Genomic DNA, 27,565 nt, shown 5'->3' with positions numbered 1-27,565 from the left:
AAGGTTTGGGTTTTCTTTGTTTCATTCACTATTTTCGGTTATTTTCAGTAACATTCTTGAGAAAGACTGCCCTCTTGTGTTCACTGATCACAGTATGCCGAAATAAGACAGCCCATGCAGCTGGAATCACTTCAAGATGGCTTTTTTTTTTTTTTTTTTTTTTTTTTTAAAATAATCACATTACTGATTCAGAGAGTGAAATTAGCCCACCAAATGTTTGCACAGAAATAAAAGGCTGGTGCAACAGCAGGACAGTTCCTAGGGCTTTCACAGAAGGTGGTAATGCTTGCTAGTTGGCATCAGTCCTAGAAAGCCATTCTGGGCTTTTAAAATGGCATTGCTGCTTGCAGCTGCTCTTTGCTCTTAACAGAGGCTGCTTATTAAAAGCTCCTAAATTGTTCAATGAAGTCCTAAAGGAATAAAATGCTTGTCAGACACCTTGTTATGAGGTTAGCTATACCACTTCATACCAGCTCTTCACACTGACTGCAGCTGTATGGCACCTATCTTCAGAAAGGTACAAAAAAAATCCACAAGTACGAATCCGTAATTACCTATATTTCTCATGTCATAGTGTTTACAAGTCAAGAATCCTATAAGTGCTTTATAAATAATTAAAACATGAAAGAACATTGTATGGGAAAACAAGCATTTTAGAAATGGAAAAAACAAGGTACACAACAGTCTGTCATGTAGGACGCCAGTTCACAGTGAGCTGGCAACAGGAGTGACTTCTAGATTCCTGCTTTTAACAGCAGCATTTGGTAAGTTAAAGAAACAAATGCTCTTAATTTGGTAGAGCACTTGATATTCACATAGCTAACTGCATTTGAAAACATTCAGGAAATCATCTAGCCTCCTATGAGCATTACACTAAAGCACTACAAATCTTGTGGTAAGGGAAAAAGCTTTGCTTTTAACAGTATTCAACAAAACAAAAAGCACTTAAATAGTCATATAGGCAGCTCTAAGAAAAATCTGGGTTTTGTATGCTAACAAACAAAGACTATTGTTATGGTACTTGTGGATAAAAAGCAGTATACCTGTCAATTTTAAGATGCCTGTTATTCTGAACACATGCGTGCACATGCATGAGTGTGCACGCACAACATGCCTTGAGATAAATTTTATTCCAATTAACAAAAATGTATCACTTGATCCTTCAATTATTTTTCAGAAAAACATGACACCGAGCCAAGTTTAAAAAAAACCCACAACATCATTCATTTCTACAAGTACCTAAACACACTCGTACTTATACAAGTACCTAAACCAGTGTTTTCAGAAACACGTTCCTTGGTTCTTACATCAGTGTTTGCTTAAATTACTTAGAAATAAGAATCAAGACCCAGTATGGGAATTTTAGGCCTTTCATTTGTGCATGATATCATAAGAAAAATTCACTACTTCTTTTTGCCTATTTAAAATACATTTTTATACTACCTCCAGCAACTGTTTTTGTTATTAACCCCCCCTTTTTATGCACAGAACAAAAAAGGCATTTTGCCTTCAATTACAGGACAGCAACAAGAAAAATTAGAAAAAGGAGGGGAAAAGGAAGCTATCGTGTGGACCTGGAGGGAATGCACTTGCTCAATCTTTAGTTATGAGCCCAAATTACTTTTTCCTCACTTACCGCCTTCTAATTTTTCCTTTGTCACTTTGGGGATCACCCACTAAGTTCTTTTTATCGTCTTCAATCACAAAAATATCAGAACAAGTGTTACAAAATGATGCTTTTCCTGTACTTGTACTTTTCCTTTGCCTGGTTTAAATAAATAAGTATTTGAAAAGAGTGATTCTTGCATGTGAACAAGCACATCAACCATACCCACTTCCTCTTTTATTCCCCAGAATACAGACTTATCAATGCTTCAAAACACTTACTGCTGTGATAGAGGTAGTCTTGATTTAGAATAAATATTCTTAACACAGAAACATAACTGAAATAATATAAAACTTGCCTGTAATAATCTCCTTTGTGGAACTTCTAACACTGTTTCAATTTAAGTTACTGTTTTTCCTCCTGGTAAAGTAGCAACATTGTTTCATTCATATTATGTCCTTGCATGAATACTACTGCTATTATTACATAATAAATACTGCTGCCCCACACCTCTCATTACCAAAACAAAAAGGAAAAGAAAAATTGTTTATGTTGGTGTTTTATTTTCATGTTTGTGTACCTGCATTATCAGTCTCTACAATTTGTTTAACAATACTTAACACTACCTGGCAAACAGAAGAACTTGCATACAACATCCACATTAAATCAATTAACGTTTCTTGACTGGACCACTTATAGGTATCCATTTTATAAGAGAAACTAAGCAACTGTAAGAAGAGCTATGATAACTAAACTAGACATGAATGGATTTCATGCTACAGCCAGGGATTCACTTCCTATCAAATAACACATCTGGAGAAGATGCCTGCACGGTAGCAGGAACCTCCAGTACCATACACGACCCCTGTACAAGGAAGAGTGTCCCAGCAAGAACCTGAGAACCTAATAATCAATAAGCTTCTATAATTCTCAATAAACTAAAGAAGCTAAAGACATCTGGATAGCCAGATGACTGTCTTTATCAAGCTCCCTTTGCTTTATACAGAATATTCTGACAACTAATTTTTAAAAGAAGATTTATTACAAAGACTTTCTTATCCTTGGTCCCCAAGAACTTTTTCATTTTTTTAAAACCGTATTTCACCTCCTACTCAACCTACTACAAAAAATGTATAGTAGTCACACAAACTGTAAAAAAAAAAAAAAAAAAAGTGAATTATAAACCACTACGTGGAAGGAGTTAGTATTTTTTGTTTGCCACATTACTTGAAAATTACATAGTGCTTACAGGTTTTTGACAAACACTTTTGACAAAACATTTGAGCTACAAACTTGCAATACAAATTACCTAATGCAAAGCAGTTTGTCTTTCCTAACTTCCAGGAACTCAGAATAATACCAGAAAATAACTTACCAAAGTTTGCCAGAATAGCTATGCCTATTAGACAGGGCCATAGTATTGTTTTTCAGCTGGATGTTCTTGAATTCCATTTGTGTGACAGCTTTGTAGTTCAAATACAGCATGCTTCATTACCTTTTCCTTTTACAATATTTTGCTACAAGTTACTCACATTTTTAGTAATTAAAAGGAGATTAGTATTTTAAGGAAATATTAATTGAACACAAGGAACAAGGGATGAAATCTTTTCATCCTCAGTAAAAACACCTATGTATCAAGCCACGCCTTTGATCATTAAACCTTTGCATAAGCCAGTATAAAAAAAAAAAAAAAAAAAAGTCTGCTCACTAGGACCAAGCAGATTCTTCCTTGTAAGAAACAACCTATAAATAATAGCAAAAACCCCTCAAACCCTGAAGAAAAAAAAAATATGTCTGGATAAACCGTATGCCACAAGATTAAGTGGAAATAGGCAGTAATGATTAACTGTGTATTCCTTATGGCAATAATTTAATTACACAGAGTAAAACTACACAGCTTTCAGAAAAGCTTCCTTAATTTACTAGATAATCTACAAGCAATTTCCTTATATGGCTGGAGAAAAATCACTGCTGTATGCTTTAAAGCTGGAAGATAAATGGCCTTTGAAACAGAAATCATTGTTACTAGCAGGAATAATAAAAGTCTTGCATCACCATTGTTACAGATTCCTTTCATATAAATGTATTGCATTTTCTCTGGAGTGTGGTAAATCATCATCAAATCAGTAAAGGTGTTTATTGAATTTATGTAAATTAACAGCAGCTTTACAGGGAGATAGGAGAAACAAATGAACAAAAAGGTATTTAGGGCTCTTAGTTTTAAAAATTCTTTAAAATGACATCAAATGTAAGAAAATCCAACATATATACTTGAACTGTATGTTCTAGGCAAAAATTAAAACACGTTTTGTCAATATATAAAGAGACTAGAGAACAACCAGGTAAAAAGATATGAAATACCAAACATAGTCTGGCTAAGAGCTCTGATGGTTAATTCTGATCTTAAAATTCTAATGAATTCTTCTAAATATGACAAATCCTGTGTCACCATTTAGAACTTTCGTATTACTCAGCTAATACGGTTTCGTTATGGAAAAGCTAGACCCCATCCTAGACCCCACTGAAGAGTAGCCTTCAGCAGTAAAGACTACTCACAGCTTTTTGGTAGAATTCATTGGTTACAAAAACATATCTTGACATTTGGTCCAACTCTTAACATTAAATATAATTCTCCCAGTACATTTTTCTCTGCAGGAGGCAGCTCCAGGAGTATTTGGCAAGCACGAAGATTATATCATTTCAATCTTAGTGCAGAGTGTTTTGGGGTAGGTTTTTGTTTGTTTGTTGGTTGTTTTTTTTTTTCCCAAACTCTTAATCATTTTTTGAAAAAAGCAGATCATATATTTAATACATTTTGATACTGAAAATGGTCAACTTGGCTAGACTGAAGTAAGGTATAATTCAGAATTTTAAAATATTAAGTTTCCAAATAAAACTAATTCACCATCTGCTTCTATTCTGAACACAAGGCCCATGCTTAAAAGCAACCAGCATGGCTAACTGCCTAGATTAACAAAATCAAACCCTGACACAGTACACTTATTTTTGACTTATTACATATTTACAATAAATTTCTAAAAATTAAGACAATAGACATAAAAAACCCTTATGTTTTGCTGTAGTTCATATATTTTCACTCACAAAATGAAAAAAAGAAAGAACCAAACAACTTTTAAATTTTACAATTTCTAAATTCTAAACAGTAGTTTTGATAGTAAAAAAAGACAAATGGAGAAAACCAGCAAAGAATACTATTCATATATATATATATATATATACTATTCACTACAGCAAAGCAGCTGAGAATCTGGCACAAAAGAGCATAACTCAATGATTAGGATGACTTATCACTCAGAACCTTGTCCATGGAGAAAGCTCAAAATTTGCCACAGCCATAGAAGAAAGAATTTTTTAGCACCACAGTTCAAGCAGACCCATAAATAAAACTACAATTATCCACATCACTAGGGAAGTAATATTACAGAATTTCCACTGTTGGGAAAATATTATCAATAATCTTTGCAAATTATAAAATACGAGACCTTTCTGCTGCCTTTTGCACTTCCAGGCAGCGATACTTACCTGGCAATACTCCAATCTGAAGATAACCAGCTAATGTAACCCCTAGTTTTCAGCTATTCATGCAACTTTTCCCTCCTCACAACTCAAAGATCACAGAAATCACAGTTTAATTAGAGTGTCTTCATTTATTGCACACATGAAATAGCTTCATAGATTTATTTAAGTTTTCTTATTATTAATCACACCAGAACAATTTCCGTGTATTTTGGATGACATAAGGATTCAAGCTCTAGGAAATGAAATACTAGTTACATCTTACCCAGAACGTTTCCTGCAGGTACTTCTTCAAGATCTTCAAGTTCTCTTCCCATAAGCAAGTACAGATTCTCCAATGTACAGCAAGTCATGTGAGGTACTAATGGCGTATCGTTTGTAGCAGAACACTGGGATGACAGCTACAGAGAGTAAAACAACCAGTGTTAGATACTTATCATTTAGTACTGATAAAAACTTTTTCTCAAAACCTCCTTGCCTTCCAAAGCTAAGAAATACAATCTAAAGTGTTTTCATTTCCAAAATTAGATATTAAAAACCAACATATACTTGAAAATATTTTTTCTCCTTCCAAAAATCCAATCTTGTGGGAAACAAGCAAATGTTACCAAGAAAATAAAAAGTAATGCTTTCTTTCGTAATTTTTAGGTCTGTACTACTTCTAGCTCACTTTTCGTCACTGATAAAACTAATGTTTTAAAGTAAATTCATAAGTAATGAACTTCTATGATCACAATCTCAAAACATTTAACACCATTTTTTTCAATTCTACTATGTACCTTCCTGTTCCCAAAAGCATTGTATTTTCCTTTGCAAGTTTGAATCAAAGTATGCACATACCGGATTTATTGTTAGCTAATACAACACTGTACCTTAAATTACTTTGGAAATACTAGGGTTGGTAATGAGTTTATGGGCACAATCAGCTATTACCACAATCACCTAAATTACTTTGATACTTTCTGGAATTTGTCTTGAACTTTTTTTTTTTAGTTTTTGAGTGAGCAACATGTAAAAAGTTAAGTCATCTGTGTTTCAAAAGAATCCCAAGTTACGGTAACAGTTCACTGTCACCTCTTACCTTATGCAAAGACTCAGCAGGGTCATATTTTGGTCCTAAAACAAAGATCTTCTGCCCTCTTCGCACCACGCCACTGAACACTCGAGCAAAAGCAATGAAAGACTCCTTGTTCTCTGCTTCCTTTTTCATTGCCTTTGAGGTCATGATGTCTGCTTGATCAGTGAGCTGTTGCTCTTCACCTAATCAAAGATAGAAAAATACATGAAGTATAAAACTAGTTTCTGCCTCACCATCTGAAATAAAAAAAACCCAACCATTACATATTATCCTATCACATCTGGCGACGCATTAAAAGACAGCAAGAATGCCCCATTGTAACTCAAAATCCAGTCCTGTTGCTCATAGCAATTTATGATTAGGCTGTTTGGGTTTGGGTTTTGGTTTTGGGGGGGTTTGTTTATTTTTGGGGGGTTTTTTTTGGTTGTTGTTTTTGTTTTGTTTTTTTAACAGTTACATAAAAGCTTAAAGGAATTAGAATTATATTGGCATAAAGTATGCTAGTAACAAGTCAATAAGAAGGTTCTAGCAGTTAGATAAACAAACCTGAATTTTTCTATCTCATACACAAGGGCAGAAGTCAATCGCCACACCCTTCTACTTGGAGCAAAATTTATTTAATTTTTCAGCAGAGCATCTCCTTCCAGCATCATCTATTTTTACTGACTTTAAGTCTTGAGACCAAGCAAATGCTCAGGCTATAGGAACAAGTATCCATGGCACTATCACAGCATTTATGAACTATCAGCTTTCTTACAAATCGTTCCTCACTCTTTCTTCAGTTCCATCTATTGAACTGTCTGGACTGGCATGTGGACGATTCTTTGCAAGGAACACAGCCCCTTGACAACACCTAGACACTACTATTAAACATACAGCAGACCATTACATACCTTTCTTATCACCAGTGTTCCCAGTTACTTCAGATGAATTTTCATTTGAGGGCATTTCTGACAGCTCCTTTCCCTGATTTGCTGCCAATTTTTCTGCATGCCTTCGTTTTGCAAGTTCACGCCGATGAGCTATTTCTTCTTGAGTTAAAGGCCTACATTGTATTTTAAAACGTTAGTATTTGGAAATGTCATTTATTTTAAAATAAATTAAATTACAATAAACAGAGCGCTATATTTAGCATAAGTAAAAACTTGTGCAGAATGCCTTTTGTCCCCATGACACTATATATTTTAAGTCAGGTAAAATTAGCAAACTCTTCCTCTACCATGTTTAAGAAGAGGCCACCACCTTAAACTTCTGTTCATTTTGTTAAAATAAGTCAAGTTTCTCCTACTGATGTGTGAATTCTCACTTTTTCAGAAAAGATTCAAGCCAATTTTTAAAATCGTTTTTAACACCACGTCCAGTATGTTATCCTGAGTTAGAATGACAACTAAGACTAAGCATACAGTGTACTAATCTAAGCTTACCTATACCAAGATAGTTAGAAAAAACTAGCAGACTTTTCTACCAAATACATAGGGGATCAAATACTGTCATTTTAAATTACTCATGGTGTCTTTATTATTTTAACGTAGTCTTTATGGCAAGTGTTCAAATGCAGGGAAAAGTCTTTGCTTGCTATAGCTACCTTTCCTTAAAGTGATTAACAAAAGACTTAAAACTGAGACAACAAAAACAAAAATTTATTTTAATATTCTGGTGCAATTTCTATCTACTCGCTGATAAACCCTGCCTTAAAACAAAGTGCTTTAACATAAGATTTAAAGCAACAAAAAATAAAAATTAAAGAATGACATTATCATTCTTACATAAGGCAATATAACCAGACTTGTTTTTAAATGCAACTCTTCTCAAGCATTTTAAACATCAGTAACACATATATGAAATGTAAATTCAATAAATGAAATTGTCCATTTGATTTTTAAATCTGGCCCTTAATAAAAGTCTGTGATATGAGGTTATCTTAGAATTTAATAAAGTCCAAACAAGGAAATTAATTTCAGATACTAGTCGTCATCTCTTTCCAGTTCCTCCTCTGTTTCTATTAATTTCCCACATAAAAGAGCTGAACCTGTGATCCTGCTATAATCCCTACAAATATTCTTAAGAACAATCTATTCTGTTTCATAGTTTCAATATCAACAATTTCTCATGTAGCATGCTGTCAGGTGCCTACATTAAAAAAATAATCTTTATCACTGTGGAATAAAAGCAGGAAAAAATAATGGTTAAGCAGACATAATATTTTTCATGGAACCATAAAGCGTTTGGTTTTGTTTTGGTTTGGGTTTTTTTTGTTTGTTTGTTTTTTTTGCATTGCGAGTAATGGAAATATATATTGCTTTCCAGGATCAATAAATAATTTATTTCCAAAATAACAACCAATGCATTTTTTATATTATATGAATAATCTTAATGGAATTCTAACTTGAGAGAAGAAACAGAAGAATTGTATCAGAAAAGATGCATTTGTACAACACAACTGGACAACCTAATCACAGGCTTAGATCTTGACTTCAACTCAAGAAGGTGAACATATCCCACAGTAAAACCCCATCCACAAGATGTGTCCTTACACCTGCATTTGCTCATATGACAGAGGCAAGAACAGCAGTTCTTGATGGTTTAGGATTTTTTTCGGTCAACTGCATCAAGCACACAGTTTGATGAACAGAGCATTAAAAACAAAAGTGCCCTACTAGTTTTAGCTTGCTTAGGAGCCTTGGACAAGTCACTTCCTCTCTTTACTTTAATTTCCACACTTACAAAAAGAGTTCAAGATTTTCTGAATAGCAGCAGTAGTAATGAATGATAAGAGAAGAAACAACCAGTGGGATGCACTATGGCAGTAGAGCAATTTTTCTTTACAGAACAGGCATGTAAGTATGGTCTCTAGTAAAAAATAAATAAATAAGTAAATAAATAATTGAATCACATCCCCGTATCAACCATTCCACACTCCCAAACAGGAAAACAACCCATCACTTAGGGGTCAAAGTTTTTACGTGTAGCCAGTAAAGAAACTTACTGGACACTTACTCTGCCTTTAACTGGATTATTAGGGGCAGAAAGCCCTGAACAGATTAGGTGGCTGAGACCAACTCACTGCCAGTAGTATTTTTTTTATCACATAATATGGATGCTTTTCTGCATACAACACAATTTATAAGAGACTTAATTAAAGAAAACATTTAATGAGACTCTTCATTTTATTAAAATTCTTCCTAGAACTTGAGGAAATCACTTTAAACACAGTTTCATGCTTAGCTTGAATCCACACAATCCATTCGAGAGAGTAAGAAAACTATATATGAATAAAATATCTCTAAAAATTACCTAAGAGAGGCCCCCAGGATAAAATGTCAGAATTTGAAGCACAGACTTTCAGAACTCAGAACCTGGGACAGACATATTACATGGCATAGAAAATGCAAAAGACAAAATTGCTGCTACAAACTTCTCAGCAACTTTTTTTTTTCCCCTTTAAAAAAATCATCAATTAAACAATCACTGTAACAGAATTAAGAATATGTATCTCTGAAATTTGGGATAGTGCGGTATTTCTGTTTGTTTTGCTTATTTTATTGCAAAAGAGTGAGGCTTAACAATACAAAATGCAAAGCAGATGGTGGAGAAGAAAACTTTTTTATGATGAGGTGTTTGTTTTTTTTTCCTAAAGACAGCTGTTCAAAGCTATTTAAGGGTTTAGAATGTCTGAAAAATTCCCAGAGGAGAGAGATTGATAGGGAAAGTATAGATGAGACAGCCAAGGGTATCATAAATGCAGTTTATATATGATGGCGTAGTATACATGAGGACATATGTATGCATTCCAACACATTTTATTGTCCAAAAATACTTTTCATTTGAGTAAATAATCCCGAGAGTAAAAGAAAAGTTTGTTTGCTTTTTTCCCCCCTTTATATGGTATTTTTAAAAGTATCGATATATTTAGGTGTCAGATAGTTCTAATCACAAATGTTAAAGGTACCTTAAAATTTTGAATGCATTGGTGTAAGTTGCAATACATATAAGCACAGTTAATTATATTCTCACTTTGATAAGAAGCAGATTGAGTGTGGGTGGGACTTTAGCTAGTAGGTACAACCTAGACTTCCATCCTAGCTTCTGTCAGCATCAATTTCTATAAAATTAGTCACTCCCAGTAGTATCATTAGAAACCACAAAAAGATAATGTTGTCAAATAAATCCTTATATAGAATTGTAACACACTCAAGCAAAACACAGAACAAGATTAATGCACACAAGGCACTGGATCTGCAACGAAACCAGTTTTAAATTATACACTGATTTATTCAATTTCTCCAGTTGGCAAAACCAATCAGAAACTAAATCAATTTTGAACAAATGCTGACCAAACCAGAATAAAGATTCTCTCATCTTCCCTACCATATTTCTTCCCTCCCCTTTTTTCACTCCATAAGAAAGGATCTACAGCCTCCTAATGTTGGCAGCAAATAAATGGGACCATGCAGTCACACAAAAAACAGTAAATGAAAATTCTGGAGCAGAAAGAAAAATAGAGATTCTCTACCTCCAGAGGGATGCTGCAGCATCCAGACACTACACACGTGAACCAGGCACAAGTAATAGAGCTGACATAAGTGGGTAACCACACTATTACTAACTCATCTGAACCTCAACCACGTGGTAAACAAATGCTATGGAAATAATAATGTGGAAAAGAGTATAATATACATACTATTAGCATTCAATAGATTGTTGATTAAATGCATCAGATTTCAGGTAATGCAAGCAAGCTACTGCCGACTTCTTTATTTCCACATTCCCCGGGGTAACTCATTTAGTTCAAACTGAACAACAACTAAACTTCTTGATGCAAAACATCCTCTGATTATGATAGGTTTTCTACCTTTCCATGTTATCAAAGAGACATTTCACTTCATTCCAAAACATTTCAAAAATTCATAGTGAATAATCAAAACAAAGAACCCAAACATAAACTGGCCTCTGATTATTAAATAAAGTGCTATGTTTATTTTTTTAACCTTTTCACTTTCCGACCATTTCAAAAAGGAAACATCACAGTCAGAACACCAACTGATTTCCAAAATATTGATACTACCATCAAGTATCTGTGATGCATATCCCATGCCATGAACAATGTTTTTGAAGTGGCTGAGAATACTTTCTCTCCATACAGTTTTTACTGGTTTAAATTCCATGAGTTCATGGACACATGCTTGACTTCATGAAACTAAGGGGTTAATTTCTGTTAACATCTTTAAATCCGAGTAATTTATAGAGAATCTTCTGGATTACTTTTCACTACGCTACTCTTCAAAATTAAATTCTAGTTAAATCATTGGCTGTTGTTCTGCCCACCACTCAAAGACTTCTGACAACAGCACCCTTACGGACAGCTCTCTCAAGTGCAGCTTGTTTGCTATAATTCAGCACACAGTATGTCCAGTGGTCTTCCGAATCGTTCTGAATTTCATTAATTTCTGGATTAAACTGCTTAATGTCTATAGAACTATTTCCACTCACAAACTTCTGTGCACCTACTAAGGTTATTTCATACCTTTTCTACTGCAACTGAAAGTGCTAGGCAATTCCCAGTAGAAATAAATGTGTAGACACAAAATGAACAACTGAAAATTGTCCAAATCAGAATTTACATAAAATTTCATTACAACAATCTTACAGGGCTCCTGCAAAGGGGAATACTTGATAACTGTTTCACATTATATCATATAGTAATCATCATTCATACTGAAATATGTAATAAAACTAAGATATCAATATCAAGCTATCATACACTGCCTTGAAAAACACTTGTGACCGACCTTTGATTTATCTCACATACTAAATGTGCAATAAAGAAAGAAGAAACTTGAAACTAAACTCTTCCAGAATGTTACAAGCTTTTCTCTTAAGCTTACAATTACACAAACTAAATTATGTCCAGAGATTCCAATTTCATCCATTACTACATATTCCTGTCTTAGATCAGTTCCAAAGGTCTTAGCTGATTCAAATATATACTGCTACAATGAAATTTATTTCACAATAACCACAAGTAGGGTTTTTACTTTTAAAAACTATGTATTACTCTATTAATTATGTAACTGAGTGCCATCTTCAGATGATAACCTGTAAATCTGACAGGCTGTTCAGATGATTCATGCCATATTCATTTCTAATGCACTAACTACAATTTAGAACAACTATTAATGCAAACTGAAGATGATGGGTTCAGATCACAATGAAGTCACTGAAAGTCATATTGCATTTAAACATAAAAATTCATTTACTTGCAAGAAAATAGTAATTTCTTACAGAGCTTCATAAACATTCTCTTATTTTCATCAATACAATGTAATGTCTTTTTAGCTGAAGGTTGGACAAAAATCACAGGATTTACATTTTTTCCAATACAGTTTTTAGGAAACATTAGAAAGGAAACAGATGAAGTACACTACAATCTGTTGGTTTAGGACATGCAAACAAGCTGTACCATAAAACAAAGAAACAATTATCATCGTAATTTCATGCAGAATTGTATGGGAAAGTGCCTACTTCATGGTGACACCTAAGAAAAAAAATATTCCCAATTTCAAGCTGACTGAGGAGAAAGAAATGCCTTTCATACTATCTGGAGGAAAACAGTAAAGGTATTATAGATTTTATATCCCCTAGTGCATTCATGAAATATAATTTTAGTATATCACGTTATGTGATCAATAGACTCTTCTTTATTACCACTGAAAAGTAGAAATGGAATTTCTTTAGTGTACTCTATTTATATAATTCAGCAGAATTGTAAGAACAATGGACTTGAAGTAACGTAAATGGTTTCCCTCCCATTGCTGACATTGCATCACATCACTGTGACATTTACACATAAAGCTCCACAAAGTTACTAGAGGATTTAATAAAAAACGTGATATCCAATTTACATTTTCTCAGCATTTTATAATAAATACACATAGCAGCAGCTAAAATTACTTGAATGCAATCATAACTAATTACTAAGTATTTCTCTTTTATACTGGGTTAGATAAAGACAGAATTCTGAAAACATTTATACTCTATAGCTAAATGCCAAGCTCTGCTTTTATTTCTACACCTACACTCTACCACTCTTTTAGACTGCAGTTCAATGTAAAACACAAGTAGAAAGGAGAGAAAGAAACAGCATTTGCTGAACGAACACCTAATTCTCCACACAGCAATACTTAAGAATAAATAACCACAGGCATCATCGAATAACCATGGTCTCACTACTTAAAGCAAGTAGCTCCAAAAGAAGCCAATACGGCTCTATTTCCTACTGGGTTTGGTTTTAGATATTTTAATACCTGAAGTGAAGGAGATCACACTTACACTCTCTTATCAGGGGTCCTAATTTGTTTGTCTACTCTGCCCAACCACTAATTTTCAGAAAAATTACACCTTTGTCTGATTTGTAGCAAATAATTTCAGAAGTTCAGACAGAAGAAACTGGAAGACAAATCATATTTGCTCAATTCTTGTTTCTTTAGAAAACCTGATAAAAACTCAGCGACTTACTGGTACCATATAAAAGTCAAATTGCAAATCTTTCCAAAGAAAGACAAATCTAAGCTGCCAACCTGTTGTAACCTGACCACAATTATTTTCCTGTGTATTCTAGTGTTGTAACAGCTGACAAACTTTGTTATTTAAACAGTAAAAGCAAAAACATAGCAGTTTTGGTATAGAATCTACTAATATTTAAAGTCACCTTCTAGGAGATATTAGTTGCCAACAGCAGTCTCAAAGGAGGTTATTTTAATTAAAAATCCAACCTTCATTATCATTTAATGTACACCCTGGACTTAGAAGAGCTTTTTGCTTTTCCCAACCTATGCTTAAAAGGTATTACAAGCAGATGGAAGAAATAAGGCAAACTGTAAAAATTTGCAGCTCCTACGAAATTTACAAAAAGGTAACAGTACCCAATACTACCTTACAAAAGGAAAGACAAGACTGTAGCATGGAACTACTTTTTTTTTCCTCTAGAAGTAGAATAGCGTAAGTCTTGCCGAAAAACCCACCCGAAACAAACAAACGAAAAACCACACTAGAGAAAAATCTCAGATTTTTTACATGCTTTAACATGCTTGAAAATACTCCCTCCCCCACCCCCTCTAAAGGATGCAAATCACCCATCAGATAGATCCAGCAGTCAAACATCAGAACACATAAGAACACAGTTATGGCTCCTCAAAATTACTACATAAGTGGAACACATAACATGTATTAATGTTCTTAAAAAGGTAAAAAAAATAATCAAGAAATCACTGTCAATCGACATAGTGTACAAATTCATTGTTCTTCCCTATGTTCAGCCATTCTTATGGAGCATCCTCATGGAATGCCAATTTAAATATTGGATCTTACACACTCCACACAATCATTGCTCAATTCTGTTAAGCACATTCTTCACTGTGTAACTGTAAACAGCATACAGTGGCCAATATAATTCAAAACATGTGCTTAGGAACCACACTTACACAATGCTGAGCTTTTAAAACACACTTCTTTTTTTTCAAAAATTTTTCCAATTTCTTCAAGAGCTGCTTACCTGTAGAATCTTAAGAATTAAAAAAAAAAATGATCAAGAATCACACATTTAGCTAATATAGCTATTTTTCAAAAAATGGAATCCAACTGTCACTTCAAAACAAAATTGTTAATAATAGCTAATCAGCAAAATTACAGGGTGTTGATAATGACTGGTTATCTCAAAGAAAAACAGTCATGTGATTTCAATTAGTAACTAATTGAATAACTTAATATTAAGGCTAGCAAGAAATATTTTTCACACAAACTACAGAGCAAGACACTACAATTTTCAATTTACTAAACAAATAGGGAGAAAGGACATGTTGTCTACAGTCATCACTAATATGCCTCAAGTTTCCCAGAAACAATTCCAGTACTCACTCTCCTGCAATATTATCTCAGAAAGCCTAATTTATCTAAAATGTGTTTGGATTTTTGGATCGGCTCTGCATTACTTGGACTATCAGCTTACTGCAATCCTCCAGTCAACTCAGTAAACATCTTGAGGCTTTTCAAACCAGATTGATGAACAGAATTACAGATTTGTTACACAATATGTATCAGAGTGCAAAAATGCAATGTTAATTGTGTTCTGAAAACCAATAAAATTGAAAGCAGCACATTTTTTTATCTAGGGAGAAAATACAACCAGCAAGTCACAATGCATAAGCTTCTGTACTGAATGCATCATTCGCAAAAAAACCCCAACCAACCAAACAAAAACTATGGAGCTGGTCATACACATATTATGAACCACAAAACATGGCAAATTTCTTCAACATACTCTTTTGTCCATTGTGGGAACTTTTTGTCTCTTTTAAAAGAATAAAAGTCTAACACGTGGCATATAATCACACACATAAAACAGCTTCCTTCCTGAAGGGGGATGAGTAAGTAGAGTAGGAAAAAACCCACCAAGAAAAACGTAAGATGAATATCAGAGGAGACAGGGAAGGAGAGTTTATCCATATGGCAAAGAGCTCATAAGCAAATGACATAGAATGAAAACAAATAAGAGCTACCCATTAGTCTTGCAAAAGTCAGAATCTCTTATAAAGTGTCTTTTGTTTGAAATCCCAAGTTGTAGTCACAAAACAGGACTTGCAGTAGCTAGTTTTTCTTGTTTTAAATTTTGCCTAAAATCTGGAAAATATGTCCAAGACTTTCTGTGTCTGCTGCACATAAAAGACACCTTTGCCCCCATGTTACATCCCCACCATATTAAAGAATTTCGATCCTCCCCACAAATAAAAGAACAGGTCATTGTCAGTGACAGAACGGCTAGAAAGAGATGGCCTCAGTGCAGTCTTCTCTGGTAACTGCAGTATATATCCAGGAAAGCAGACAAAGCAGGAATGGCACTGCAGTGCTACACCAGCACCCGAGCAAGAACTCTTGTTTCAGATACCTTTATGGACAGTAAGTAAAACTGCACCATCTAGTGTCTGGTCAATCCGTAAGCGCAATCCATCTTTTCCCCGAATTCAAACTTATTGCAAGAAAGATTTTTGGTGGAAGATTCATAGATAGAAGTGATAAGAAAAAACTTACGTATATCTAGGAAGTGTGAGAAAAACCTAAGATAGTAGTAAAGCTTTCAAATATTACTACAGCAACAGTACCATTTTTTTTGCACAAAGATTTAACAGTCACAATCAGTCTAATTGAGTAGAAATAATTTTCCATATTGCTTCACTGTACAATGACAATCCCAGAAAAACATGAAATGGCCAATTAATACAGAAGGTAACTACTGAAAATGCTCCAGAGGCTTAAAGGGATGCAAAGTTAAGATGAACCCCACTTCTATAAACTTATCAGAAAAGTACATTTCTTCTGTAAAAAAACAGATGGTTTCAGCTAAAAGTAGTCCGCTTAACTACATCAGGGAAATGAAATCTACCCCTCAAAGAAAAGACGGTCATTAAACAAAAAGCTGTAAGAAAAAAAATCTTCCAAACCTCCCAGAAGAAAATCTTTTGAAGTGCATTAATGCCTTTCAGTTCACTGGAAAAAGTTACTCAAGGTTTAGACGACTTTAATTAAGCCATTTTATTTTGCACTTGTAATGGACTGAATGATCATGCAGCTATTATGCCAGAGTTGATGGGAAGTGTTTCTTGGTACAAACGCAAGCTGTTATGATCATGACAACACAACATTACTGAAAAACTAAGAAAGCATTACTACTCAATCACATTTTCAACTACGCATCCTGAAACTGCATACGATGTATGCATTAGGATGATATATTTGGACAAACGTATTCTCCAACAAATGCAGTTTTTACTCCACAACAAATTTGCTAAATCTTCTAAAACTAACATGACTAAACAAATCATCTCGAAGTTACTCAGAAAAATCTCTACTTGCTGATAAGATTTCATTATATCTCAAGAATTCGTGAATTATTTTCTCAGGTCTATAATAATAACTTGCAACATAACTTTTTTTCCCTAAGAGTATCTAACATAGATCAGAAAGTTAAATGTTAGATTTTCTTACCTTGGTTTATTGTGTGGTAATGCCTTTGCATCAACAGCAAACATTTTGGAAACAAAGACAATAACTGGAGCTGTTCCTTCACTACTGCATTTCATAAAAGCTGAGCAAACATAAAAAAGTTATTTGCACAATTTTTTCCCAACAGTGTGGACAGAACTATGACTTTCCATGAATTTTCTAGGAATTACTGTTTATTTTCTATTTCAAAGGATAATATGCTAAAGACATTAACAGGATATGTAGAAAATTAATCATTTGATAACACTGCCCATATCCTCAAGTCTGTTTCACAATAAAATAAAGTGAGCAAAATTTTAAAAAGAGAACTGTTCATAACAAACCACATTCACTCCAACTAAACATATTGTTTTGGTATTTAAAGTTGAGTTCATAGGCTGGTTTAGATTAGAATGAAAGAGAGCAGCTTAGCATTAAGACTGAGCTATTTTTCAGTACCACAAAGTATTCTCCCTCCTTTCAAACTAAAGCAGGAAGTCCTGCTCATGTCTTCATGGAATCAGAACAACTTAACTGCAAGAATGACTTAACTCAAAGAATGAGAGCTCCCCGCAAAACTCAATACTTAGGAAGTTTCCATAAACTATTTTTTTCATCCAACTTGGAACACATTATCAAATTCTAAACAGACACAATACCATTCAAAACTTTTAACATCGGAATTAAATAGTCTTCTCCTACTTTTCTCCCCTTTATCTGATGTATGAAAAGACTATACTGTAAAGTGCTTAGGCAAACAAAGTGCAAGACTACAACCAAAAATTAGCAAGACATTCACTAAATGTGAGGTACACTATCTTTTCATAACCAAGAGCAGTAAGATCCAAGAAGCAGTAAATTTATTCTAATTAACTTATACTGATACAGTACTGAATACTGTTTGCAGAATACAATGTTTGTAAATATTCAGTAAAGGATAAAAATATCAGTTGCTTCACCCCCGGGAAACAATTCCTAACATCCTGTCAATTTGACATTCATATCTCATCTTAAATTGACATTTGGTATCTCATCCCTTCAGATTTCTTAACGCTCTTTTCAAAACACAGTTCTATAAACACCTCTCATTACACATAGAAAGTTCAGAATTTTTTTTAACTGTTACTATCTTAAGCATGGTATCTTCTTGTAATTTTTACTATACTACCTCTTGAAATATCAGTGAAAGTTTACTACCTTACAAGAAAATGGTATTCTGTTATATTCTGTTCAGTCAGAAAGAATGTTTGCAGATCAAAATCATACATACAAGGCCTATTTGTCCCCTACAAACCTGTCTGAGAAGATCATTTGGGAACACTCTTTTTCAGTCTGCCAACTCTGGGGGAAAAACATCACTTCATTTTATATAGAACTTCCTAAGCCACAGAGAAGATTACCACATACACATGGCGAATTACAAACTTTGGTCACCACTGAGCATTACACCCATATCATCAGTTTCAACTTTGATTTTTAATTCTGCTAAATACTTAACTCAGCTTCAACAGTTATCACCTGTCTTTCAAGAAAACAAACTCAGAAGTTTTTCTCCTTTCCAAGGCTTTACAATTTTTATGAAGGACATACATGAACACAGAGGTTATGTTTATAAATAATTCAAAGACAGAAAAAGGAATATGAACATCTTATGAGCTCTCCTGCATCCTGTACACCAAGTTTATTTTCATTACTGCCTATATACAGTTCTTTTACTGCCTATAGCACAGTTAAATCATTGAACGTAGTCTTCCCAGTCCCGATTACAATTTTATAGCACAGTCCTTGGTGATTGATAATCACCAAGACTTCCTCTTGCTTACTTTTGCATATAGACATCCCAACATTCAACACAAAAAAAGTCTGAATATATTACTAAACCCTTCTTGAGGGGGAGCTCTCAGTTAAAGCTGGAAACACTTCCAGAACTGGACATGAAATCATGTTCTCAATGAAGTCAATGGCAAAACTTAAACTAACTTCAAAATATCAGGATTTTGTACCTCCATGTGGGTAACAAAACATATTTATTGCCTTAGAAGTCTTTTGGCTCTTGGTTTTATTTGCTAATCTTTTATCATTCTGGAATATTATGAAATAACTAAGAAATCAAGTTATGAGCTATGGAAGTGTCGAAGAAATACTTAATGACAGCGCTTGTAGTAACAGCTAAGCTATATCTTACCAACTCCTTTTCAGTACACAAACTGCTTAACAATAAATTCAACAGAAAATGTTTTTTTTTATTTTAAATTACCAAGACCTGGTCCTAGTTAAATCAATATATTTGTAAAATTGAAACCCAAATTCAAACCCCTACTGGCTAAAAATTAATGATTTTAATATAGAAGTTAGTAAAATATTCAATTCTCAATTACATGATAACTTTTAAAACCACCAAGATAGACACAATCTTCACATTAATGGGAGAATGCCGACTCACCACTTTTCAGTTCCTGAGTTTCTGGTGGCAAAGAATCAAACGTTCTAGCTCCAACACACATCAGCTTTTCCACTCTCTCTGCAGTGATGTCAAGAGGGCTGGGAAGTTTATTACATACCATGGCTAAAACACATTGCTAAGGATATATATTTATATTCCCTTACCAAATACAAATAAAGGAAGAGAAATGCTTTCAATGTTTGTTTCTTTAAAATCAGCCTTATCCACTAACTGCCGGCAGCAACAGATTGCTACAATCCAGCTCTGTCTGTTACAGTGCACACAGCTCCCTCTCAAGCCAGCAACAATTTCTAGCATTTATCCCAGGGCAGAAAAGATAGTTAAGTAGGGGCGGCTCATCCTATGTGCAACTGGGAGACTAAGAATAGCACAACTGGGACAAGATTTATAGAACTAATTAGTATTTATACATCAATAATTTGTGCATACCTACTATAGTTTATAATGTAATACATATTATATTATGAGAAGACCATCTACACAGCAAAGGATGATCTTGGATTAAGAATGCATATGCCTAAAATGTAACACCGGATACTTACAGAAGCTTATGAACAAAAGACCTAAAATACTATTATAAGAAGGAGATCGGTGCATCTTTCAGGAAAAACACTAAAATTTGTATATAAAAGTACATAATGAATGTGTATTTTTAAACTGCCTCCAGTTTCATAATTTATTTTCCTAAAAAAAAGGATGCGTGCAAAAGCACAAAGCTAGTAGAAATGCAGGACTAATTGTAGATATGTAACTTAATATTACAAGTGAGAAAATAGGTCCAGCTAGCATAGGTATAGACATGAAAAAAAGGAACAAATCATACCAAACAACTCCTTGAAATATGTGAGCACTCTTTCAAGTCTGAGAACTGCCAATAGAACAAAAAGAAGTTATCTTCCTTAAGGATACAGAGTACTGCATCAGATATTGGTAGCCACTGGCTACAAATGGCATTAAGATGAACTTTGGGGTCTGCATGCCGTGACTCCCGTGCACCGATTTTCAACCCCAAAGAGGTGACTATCTTTTCAATTTTTTCTTTGTCTCTGTAAGTAAAAAGGTAAATAGATTAAAAAACACAGTAGCAATACATAACAAGCATCTACATTTCTTATTTCAGTATTTAAAAAAAACACCATAGCACAAGGAAAGAGATTCCATGAAAATTTTATAGATCTCACCTTTTCATAACAGCTTCATATAGACTCCATATGTTGTCCAGCACCAACTGCACAAACAAAGGTTTCTTTCCTTTTGACTGGTAGAACATAATAAACATACAGCTCGTTACCAGCAACTCCTCACTTTTACAATATGCTTAAGACTGCACTTTTAACTGACTATTTTCATAAGGACCAGGTAAAACCTTTATTCAAAGAGTTATCTGTTTCTACACAAGATCACTACTTCAACAGTCTGTCTTGTAAGAATGGTGTGTGGCACAAAACAAACATGAAATTTAAATGTGAAGGACAAGGGTTTTGATTTCAGAAAAAGAGCCTGATAAATATGAAACATGTCTACCTTGAGCCTGGTTATCACCCTTTTTATAACTGCTAATCCTCACCTTTGAAAACACAAATACTCATCATTAAACAAAAACAGGGGAACTTCCCTTCTCTCTTAACTTACAGTGGCGGAAACTCTTAATGCAAGAAAAGTGTAGTTTTCAGGCCGGTTTTGATATAGCATTCAGTGGGATTTCATGGAAGCAAAAAAGATTTTCTAAATCCTAAGTCATAAGCTAAATGTGAATATCCTAAATCCTTAGCTGTTGAAGGACTCTTCAAATAAGACAGACCCCCCCTTGCTATTCTCGTTTCTACATTGTTAGTCCTCCATTCATCTTGCGTGTTTCACTCTATGCTTAATCATTGAAGTTGCAATGTCCCTTATTTATTGAACAGAGAGATTTAAGAGCAACTGTGAGCACTGTTATATGAGATTTCCTCCATGTAGCTTTTGAACGGTCAATTTTGGAATGTTCTCTTCTCCAAGGGCTGATGCAAGGCTATCCGAGTGACTTTATACTTCCACTGATGTTGAGTGAAAAGGTACCGAGGTCAATTTTCAGAATACGCTATAAGGAATAGAATAAAAAAAAAAAAGAAACAAAACAAAACCCAGGTAACATTTTTGACAACCTCCCTACCTGATCACCTTTCATTATCTTCTTTGCTTTTGTATTTAGATAATAATCTCCCCATAATGTCCTCATAAGTACTGCAGGCTTGATTCCAATCTTTTGGCTGTACAGTTTGGCAAAATGCTCAATGCTGAAAGAAAGCAAAATGCATCTTAATAAAAGTGTAATGCTGTTTATATGTGCTTATCAGCCTGTGCAATGGACAGCTTACATGAAAATCTCACACAAATCTTAAACCCTTGTTTTACTCCCATTTTTCCAATCATCTTCACTTTAGCTCACATTGCTTAACATTTACACCTGCAAAAAAAAATTAGTCATAACAGCTCAAAAATGTCAGCAGTATTTGTATGGATTTGTTTTGTTTCAAGTCAGCTTCAAGACTGAACTTTTTTATTTGAAATATGTATTTGTGTACTACCCCCCAGTAAAAACTCAAAAGCATAATACAAAAGTTCTAAATATTTATGTGATGAATCTCAAAGATCCCATGACACATTTAACTATGGCCTGTGACCAGAATGGCACAAGTTAAAAATCAAGTGTTCTTTTGAGCAACGCTTGAGCCATGAGATGGTGGTAATTCTTTTTCTAAATTAACTGCTTAGGGCATTTTTTGTTGTTTGAATCATTGCTTTAATAATGAGTAAACCCCAGAAAATAATATAAAAGCTGTAATGCCAAAATTGTGTTATAAAGCCAATTGTGTTGTTCAGTGGTCCCCATGAGTTAATAAAAGCAGGCTGCTGACGACCTAAGGAGGAAGTTCTGAACATTCTATGACTTCCTTGCTGAAAATTTTCAGTAGGCAGTAATAGAAAAAATCACCACATATTTGCTCCTTGTCCATGCAGAAACAAAAATATACGTTTACAAGAACAATCCTATTTACAGAACAATGATATTTGATAATCTGTTCTTGGAAATCCAGAATTTCTACACACCTAAAAAAAGGCCTGCCCATGTCAGCCAGAATAAGCTATGAGTTCTGAACTAAGACCAAAAAATGAGATGTTTATCCAGAAACTACCCCAAACTCTGAACAGAGTGAGAACCTTCAAGATTCTTGTGCCAGCAGCTCCTGCATATGTATTTATGGCATTCTTTCAACACTTGAGGATTATGAGAAAAGCATATGTATTAATTGCACTGGATGAGGCTGGCACTGCCGAATGGTTTGAAACTAATTAAGGAAAATGTTCCTTTTCCACCCCTTTATATGATTTATCAGAACCAGGGCCCGCCAGTTCATCATAAGAAACAAAGGAGTATCAGAAAGCCAACAATCTTCGTTCAGCTTCAAAAAATACATTAATTAAATTTTATCTGCAGAGAAATTATCAGAGGAAAAGAAGTCATGAAAGGAAGACAACTATCTGAAGTCTCACTTTTACAAAAATAACCATTACATTCACCTATGCTTGCTTCCTTATTACAAAGGTGATCATAGGGTGTTTATGACCACATGCTTATATCAAAATGTAGTTCTGTAACCTATAAGTTTTAATAGTTGATTATTGACTTGCAAATATCAAGTAGCTTGATCTAAAGAAATAGCTTCTAAATTGCTTTTGAGCTTGTAATTCTACTTATTGTAACAAAGTAGTCCACTGTATCATTTTCTTTAAGAAGCATTTTTCTTGTTGTTTAGCATTCCCTGGCAGCATACTTAGAATACTAATGCTAAACCTAGGCCACCTTTGAACTCCCTCGAACAAAAACTTAGCTTTTTGTTTTCCATTATTCCCTTCCCAGGGCTTTGTCAGTATCCAACACAAAAGTAAGCTTCAAAATGCCCAATCTTTATTCGTACAGGACAAAAAGAGGAGATAGCTGTAAATCATTTCAACATCTGCTAAAGAAATGTTCACATTCTGACTCCAAACTCAAACAAGTTTGTAACAGTTGCATCCCAAACACTCCGGAAAACAATAGTTTACTACCATAATCCTTTTTTTCAATGGAATTTCAAATAAAAGTTATAAGTCAGGGAAGCTAAAGCCTACAGAAATCAAATACTGTTTCCCTGCACACCATAAAACAGAAGAGTGACTGTGGGCAACATATGGGAATGGAGGACTTCAGATAAGATGTGTGTCAATGTGCAGATCACCAAAGGTATCGGAAAACCCCCTCTAGACTTCAGAAATTAAAAGGTCTCCCCTCATTCACATCTTTTATGAAAAAAAATCTCTTTTAGGCTAAAGAACATGTCAGAAATTGAGGATTTGTTTTCAATTTCCTTACACTCTTGATTTTTCTTTTTATAAATTATTATCATTCATGACAGATAATTAAACTAAAATAGCCCATTTTCCTTTCCCTTTCCTCTGCAGTGATAAGAAATGTTTGTGTTTGTGCATGTTGTGCATGCTACGCAGGGACCCTTATTTAAGAGCTTGACTTTGACTTAAAAATCCAGGAGCTGGTTTTTGTCTTTTTTTTTTTTGTTAAGGTTTTGCAATATTAAAGACATGCACTGTATTACTGAGTATATCTTTTTAATTATATTTCTGTGATGAAGACAACGACTCCACCTTGTGGCTAGCAACCAGAACGTGTAATCTTTACACTCGCCTGCTGCCCTTTGAAACTACTAAGAACAGGACTGAAAAGCAGAATTGATCAGAAACTCAAACACAGTAATTCAGAAAATTTTCTGAAATTGTTCTACCCCCAAATTCTTATGTTTACACCTCTGCAATTTTCTTTAGCAACTGTTGAAACAGAAAAATAAAGATTTTCAGTAACATGAGATAAGAAATCCACCTCGAAAAAAGCTAGATTAAGGCTGATGATTATAAACACTAGAGCACAAGTGCATGATTTCAAGGACAAGTTCAAGTCTGGTACAGAAAAAACAGATGACAGTAATGCTGTGACGCAGAATTGCACTGGACCGAACCGGACAGCTGAAACTGCTGCCCTGATGATAGTTGCCTGCCTCATGCTCATTATGAATGTCGCTGTCCCTGTAGCTGGAAGGTCCAATCTACTTGTGAAACAAGTGAAACTGCGGTAGTTTTTGGCCTAGTCTATTACAGCCTATCAAATGTCAGCAATTAATAAAATAAGCTTACCAGGCTAGGCTGGACACTACTGCACTCAGCAGCTGCTGTGGAAGTAAAACAGGGGTCCCTGTCACATAGCTGACAAAGCTGGTAGTATTTTCAGCTGTCCAGTGTTAATAATATATTAGAACTGATTATATACAGTTGCACATCATAGAAAAATACAAAAAACATCTTTAGAAAGGTGAAGCAACTGAAAATACTTTAACTGCAGCAATCAATTAAAAAAAAAAGTCAGTAACTAAATCCCAGACTTACCCAAAACCCCAGCCATCAATTGCACTGGCAAACACCACATTTCCATGGTCCGGTGAAAAATAAAGATGTGAATCATCAGTATCTTCCAATCCAGCACTCCAATCATAAATTTGATCTCCTGGTGCAGTATCTGAAATACTTTCACTTTCTGTTTCTTTCTCAGCTCTTTCTTCTAGGACTTTAGATGTAAAGAGTGCTCCAGTGACTGCATTGATCTACAGAAGGATATGTAAAAACACCCTAAGATTCATTCACTCTTTTACAACCCTTGCAATTAAAATGCAATTCCCCCTGCCCTCCAAAATATAAGAGAGAGAGGTTTGGTTGTTTTTTTTTTAAACAAGATAGCATGCCTGTGATTCATTTTGCAATTTAAAACACAGACCTTGTGTATCTAATCCTGTGCATTTGAAGGCAACAGGAGTTTGACAAGACTAACATGTCAATTTAAACCCTGTGTACTTTCCAAGTCAAAGTCAGCCACATTCGGATCGAATCAGGCATAATACACTTTGTTTCTCAGAACAAGGAATGGTGAAATAGGAACTTGTTACTGCCAACAAACAAACAACAAAGGAGGGCAAAGGGAAACCATGTAGATAAGTGCTTAAAAGTAAGCCCGGGGGGGGGAGTTTGAAGGTATCTTAACTTACAACTTAAAAGATGAATTAACTTTATCCCTACATAAATCCACCTATATCAGGAGCAGTCTAAAGATATTATTTGCCTGCTTCCAAAGAAGTTTAAGCAATATAACAGGAAGAACAAAACATTCAGCATACTGTTTCTGAAAATGAAGACTCTTCCTGCTGACCTGTCAAGAGGCATTTAATACTCTCTTCTCTAACACGGGCACTCTGAATGAACCTCACAACCAACTAGAAATAAAATGTATCTCTATGTTAAAAATTAGCCTGGATGTTATAGTGCTTGATCCTGCAAAGAAAGAAAAAACTGGTTCTGCTGCACTAAATTTCTTCCAGCTATAAGGCAGTGAAAAGTACAGTCTGTCTCAAGTCAAGAATGCAGAAAAGGGGGACGAAAAAAACCTCAACAAAATCTGCTGTGTGAACATAACACTATAGCACGAATACCTGTTCTAGGATATTCTTAAGGTGCAAGTATGCTTCCTGAGGGGTTAGCTTGAGCTCCACAATCAAGCGATCGATTTTATTAATCACCAATACTGGACGTATATTTTCTAGCCACGCTTGCCGTAGAACTGCTTGAGTCTATTAAAGAAATAGTTAAAAAAAAAACATTACAGAAAGCCTGATACCACAAAAGAGATGGAACATTAAAGAAAATGACAACATAATTTTGAAATTTAATTAAACAGATAATAAAGGATAGGTTGACATTCAAACCAGAAATTTGACTCCCATAGTACATAGGCTTAGTTATTACAGAATTCTTCAGAATGGTAGAACTTCATGGCAAAGACACCCACAACAACAACAAAAGAAACCTCTTTAGAAAAGTAAGCCACAAAAGAAAGCAATTTCAATGTTGTCTTGCATATTTTTTCACTTTCCATACCCTAAATGCACATGTAAGGATATAAAATTATTTCCCTTAAGACATTTATTTCTTCTCTATACAAATATTCCATTACCTGAAAAACTGCATACTCGCTGTTTCAACCCTACATCACCACACCCACTCACCAGTGTTGCTCAGTTTTTCACAACTGTGAAACTAACTACCCTCTTTCATACCCCAAGTACACTGTCATTTAATAAAAGTTTTACAAAGCTTCTTAAAACAGCACATCTTTTATTTCTACATAATACACTTAAGACTTTGCTTAGTCTGTCTTCTCTATCCCCTTTCTCTATTTAATATATTTTATTTCACCTGTGGACAGACTCCTTCAACAGCATCCACCACTATGATGCAACCATCACAGAGTCGGACAGCAGTAGATACTTCTGAAGAAAAATCCACGTGCCCTGGGGAGTCTATTAAATTAATCAGATACTCCTGATCACCTAGGATCAAACAATAAATTAATATTTCAGAACAGTTTTCAAAAATATTTCTTTCAGCCACCCGGTTATACTGCTTAAGCCATTATTAATTTTTAAGGACCAAACCTGCAGTAACCATTATGCTAGTGGCTTGTGCCTAATTGGTTTCAATTTCACTCTTAACACCAATCTTCATCTTTCAATGCCCAACTACCTTTAGAAAATTAAAAACAAAACCCCACCAGCCAACCAAACAAAAAGAAAAACCCTAAGCCTGAACAAGCTTGTAGTAACATTACAAATAGATCGCCATCTACAACACAAATTAACGGCAGTACGGACTGCATTTTAAAGATAAATCATGAGACTATTAAGCGTGTAGGGTTTATTTTTCTGACAAA

The 27,565-nt window shown here is 34.5% G+C and overlaps 1 protein-coding gene across 1 annotated transcript in view; it reads right to left on the bottom strand.

The window, feature by feature from the left end:
- The window catches only part of EFL1 (elongation factor like GTPase 1), an 81,142-nt gene that overhangs the window by 51,128 nt on the left and 2,449 nt on the right, over positions 1-27,565 (bottom strand). The window contains exons 4-14 of the mRNA XM_082489097.1: positions 27,052-27,185; positions 26,289-26,426; positions 25,195-25,409; positions 21,872-21,995; positions 20,901-20,977; positions 20,629-20,765; positions 19,699-19,821; positions 17,259-17,358; positions 7,115-7,266; positions 6,225-6,403; positions 5,409-5,544 (exon numbers count right to left, since the gene is read on the bottom strand). Coding sequence (XP_082345223.1) covers positions 5,409-5,544; positions 6,225-6,403; positions 7,115-7,266; positions 17,259-17,358; positions 19,699-19,821; positions 20,629-20,765; positions 20,901-20,977; positions 21,872-21,995; positions 25,195-25,409; positions 26,289-26,426; positions 27,052-27,185 — 1,515 coding nt within the window. The remainder of the gene's footprint in view (positions 1-5,408; positions 5,545-6,224; positions 6,404-7,114; positions 7,267-17,258; positions 17,359-19,698; positions 19,822-20,628; positions 20,766-20,900; positions 20,978-21,871; positions 21,996-25,194; positions 25,410-26,288; positions 26,427-27,051; positions 27,186-27,565) is intronic.

This window comes from Vanellus vanellus (assembly GCF_965231255.1).
Source record: "Vanellus vanellus genome assembly, chromosome: 11".
Classification (NCBI taxonomy): Eukaryota; Metazoa; Chordata; class Aves; order Charadriiformes; family Charadriidae; genus Vanellus; species Vanellus vanellus.
Note: the sequence above shows the minus strand (reverse complement) of the source record. Positions and strands in the feature narration are given on the sequence as shown.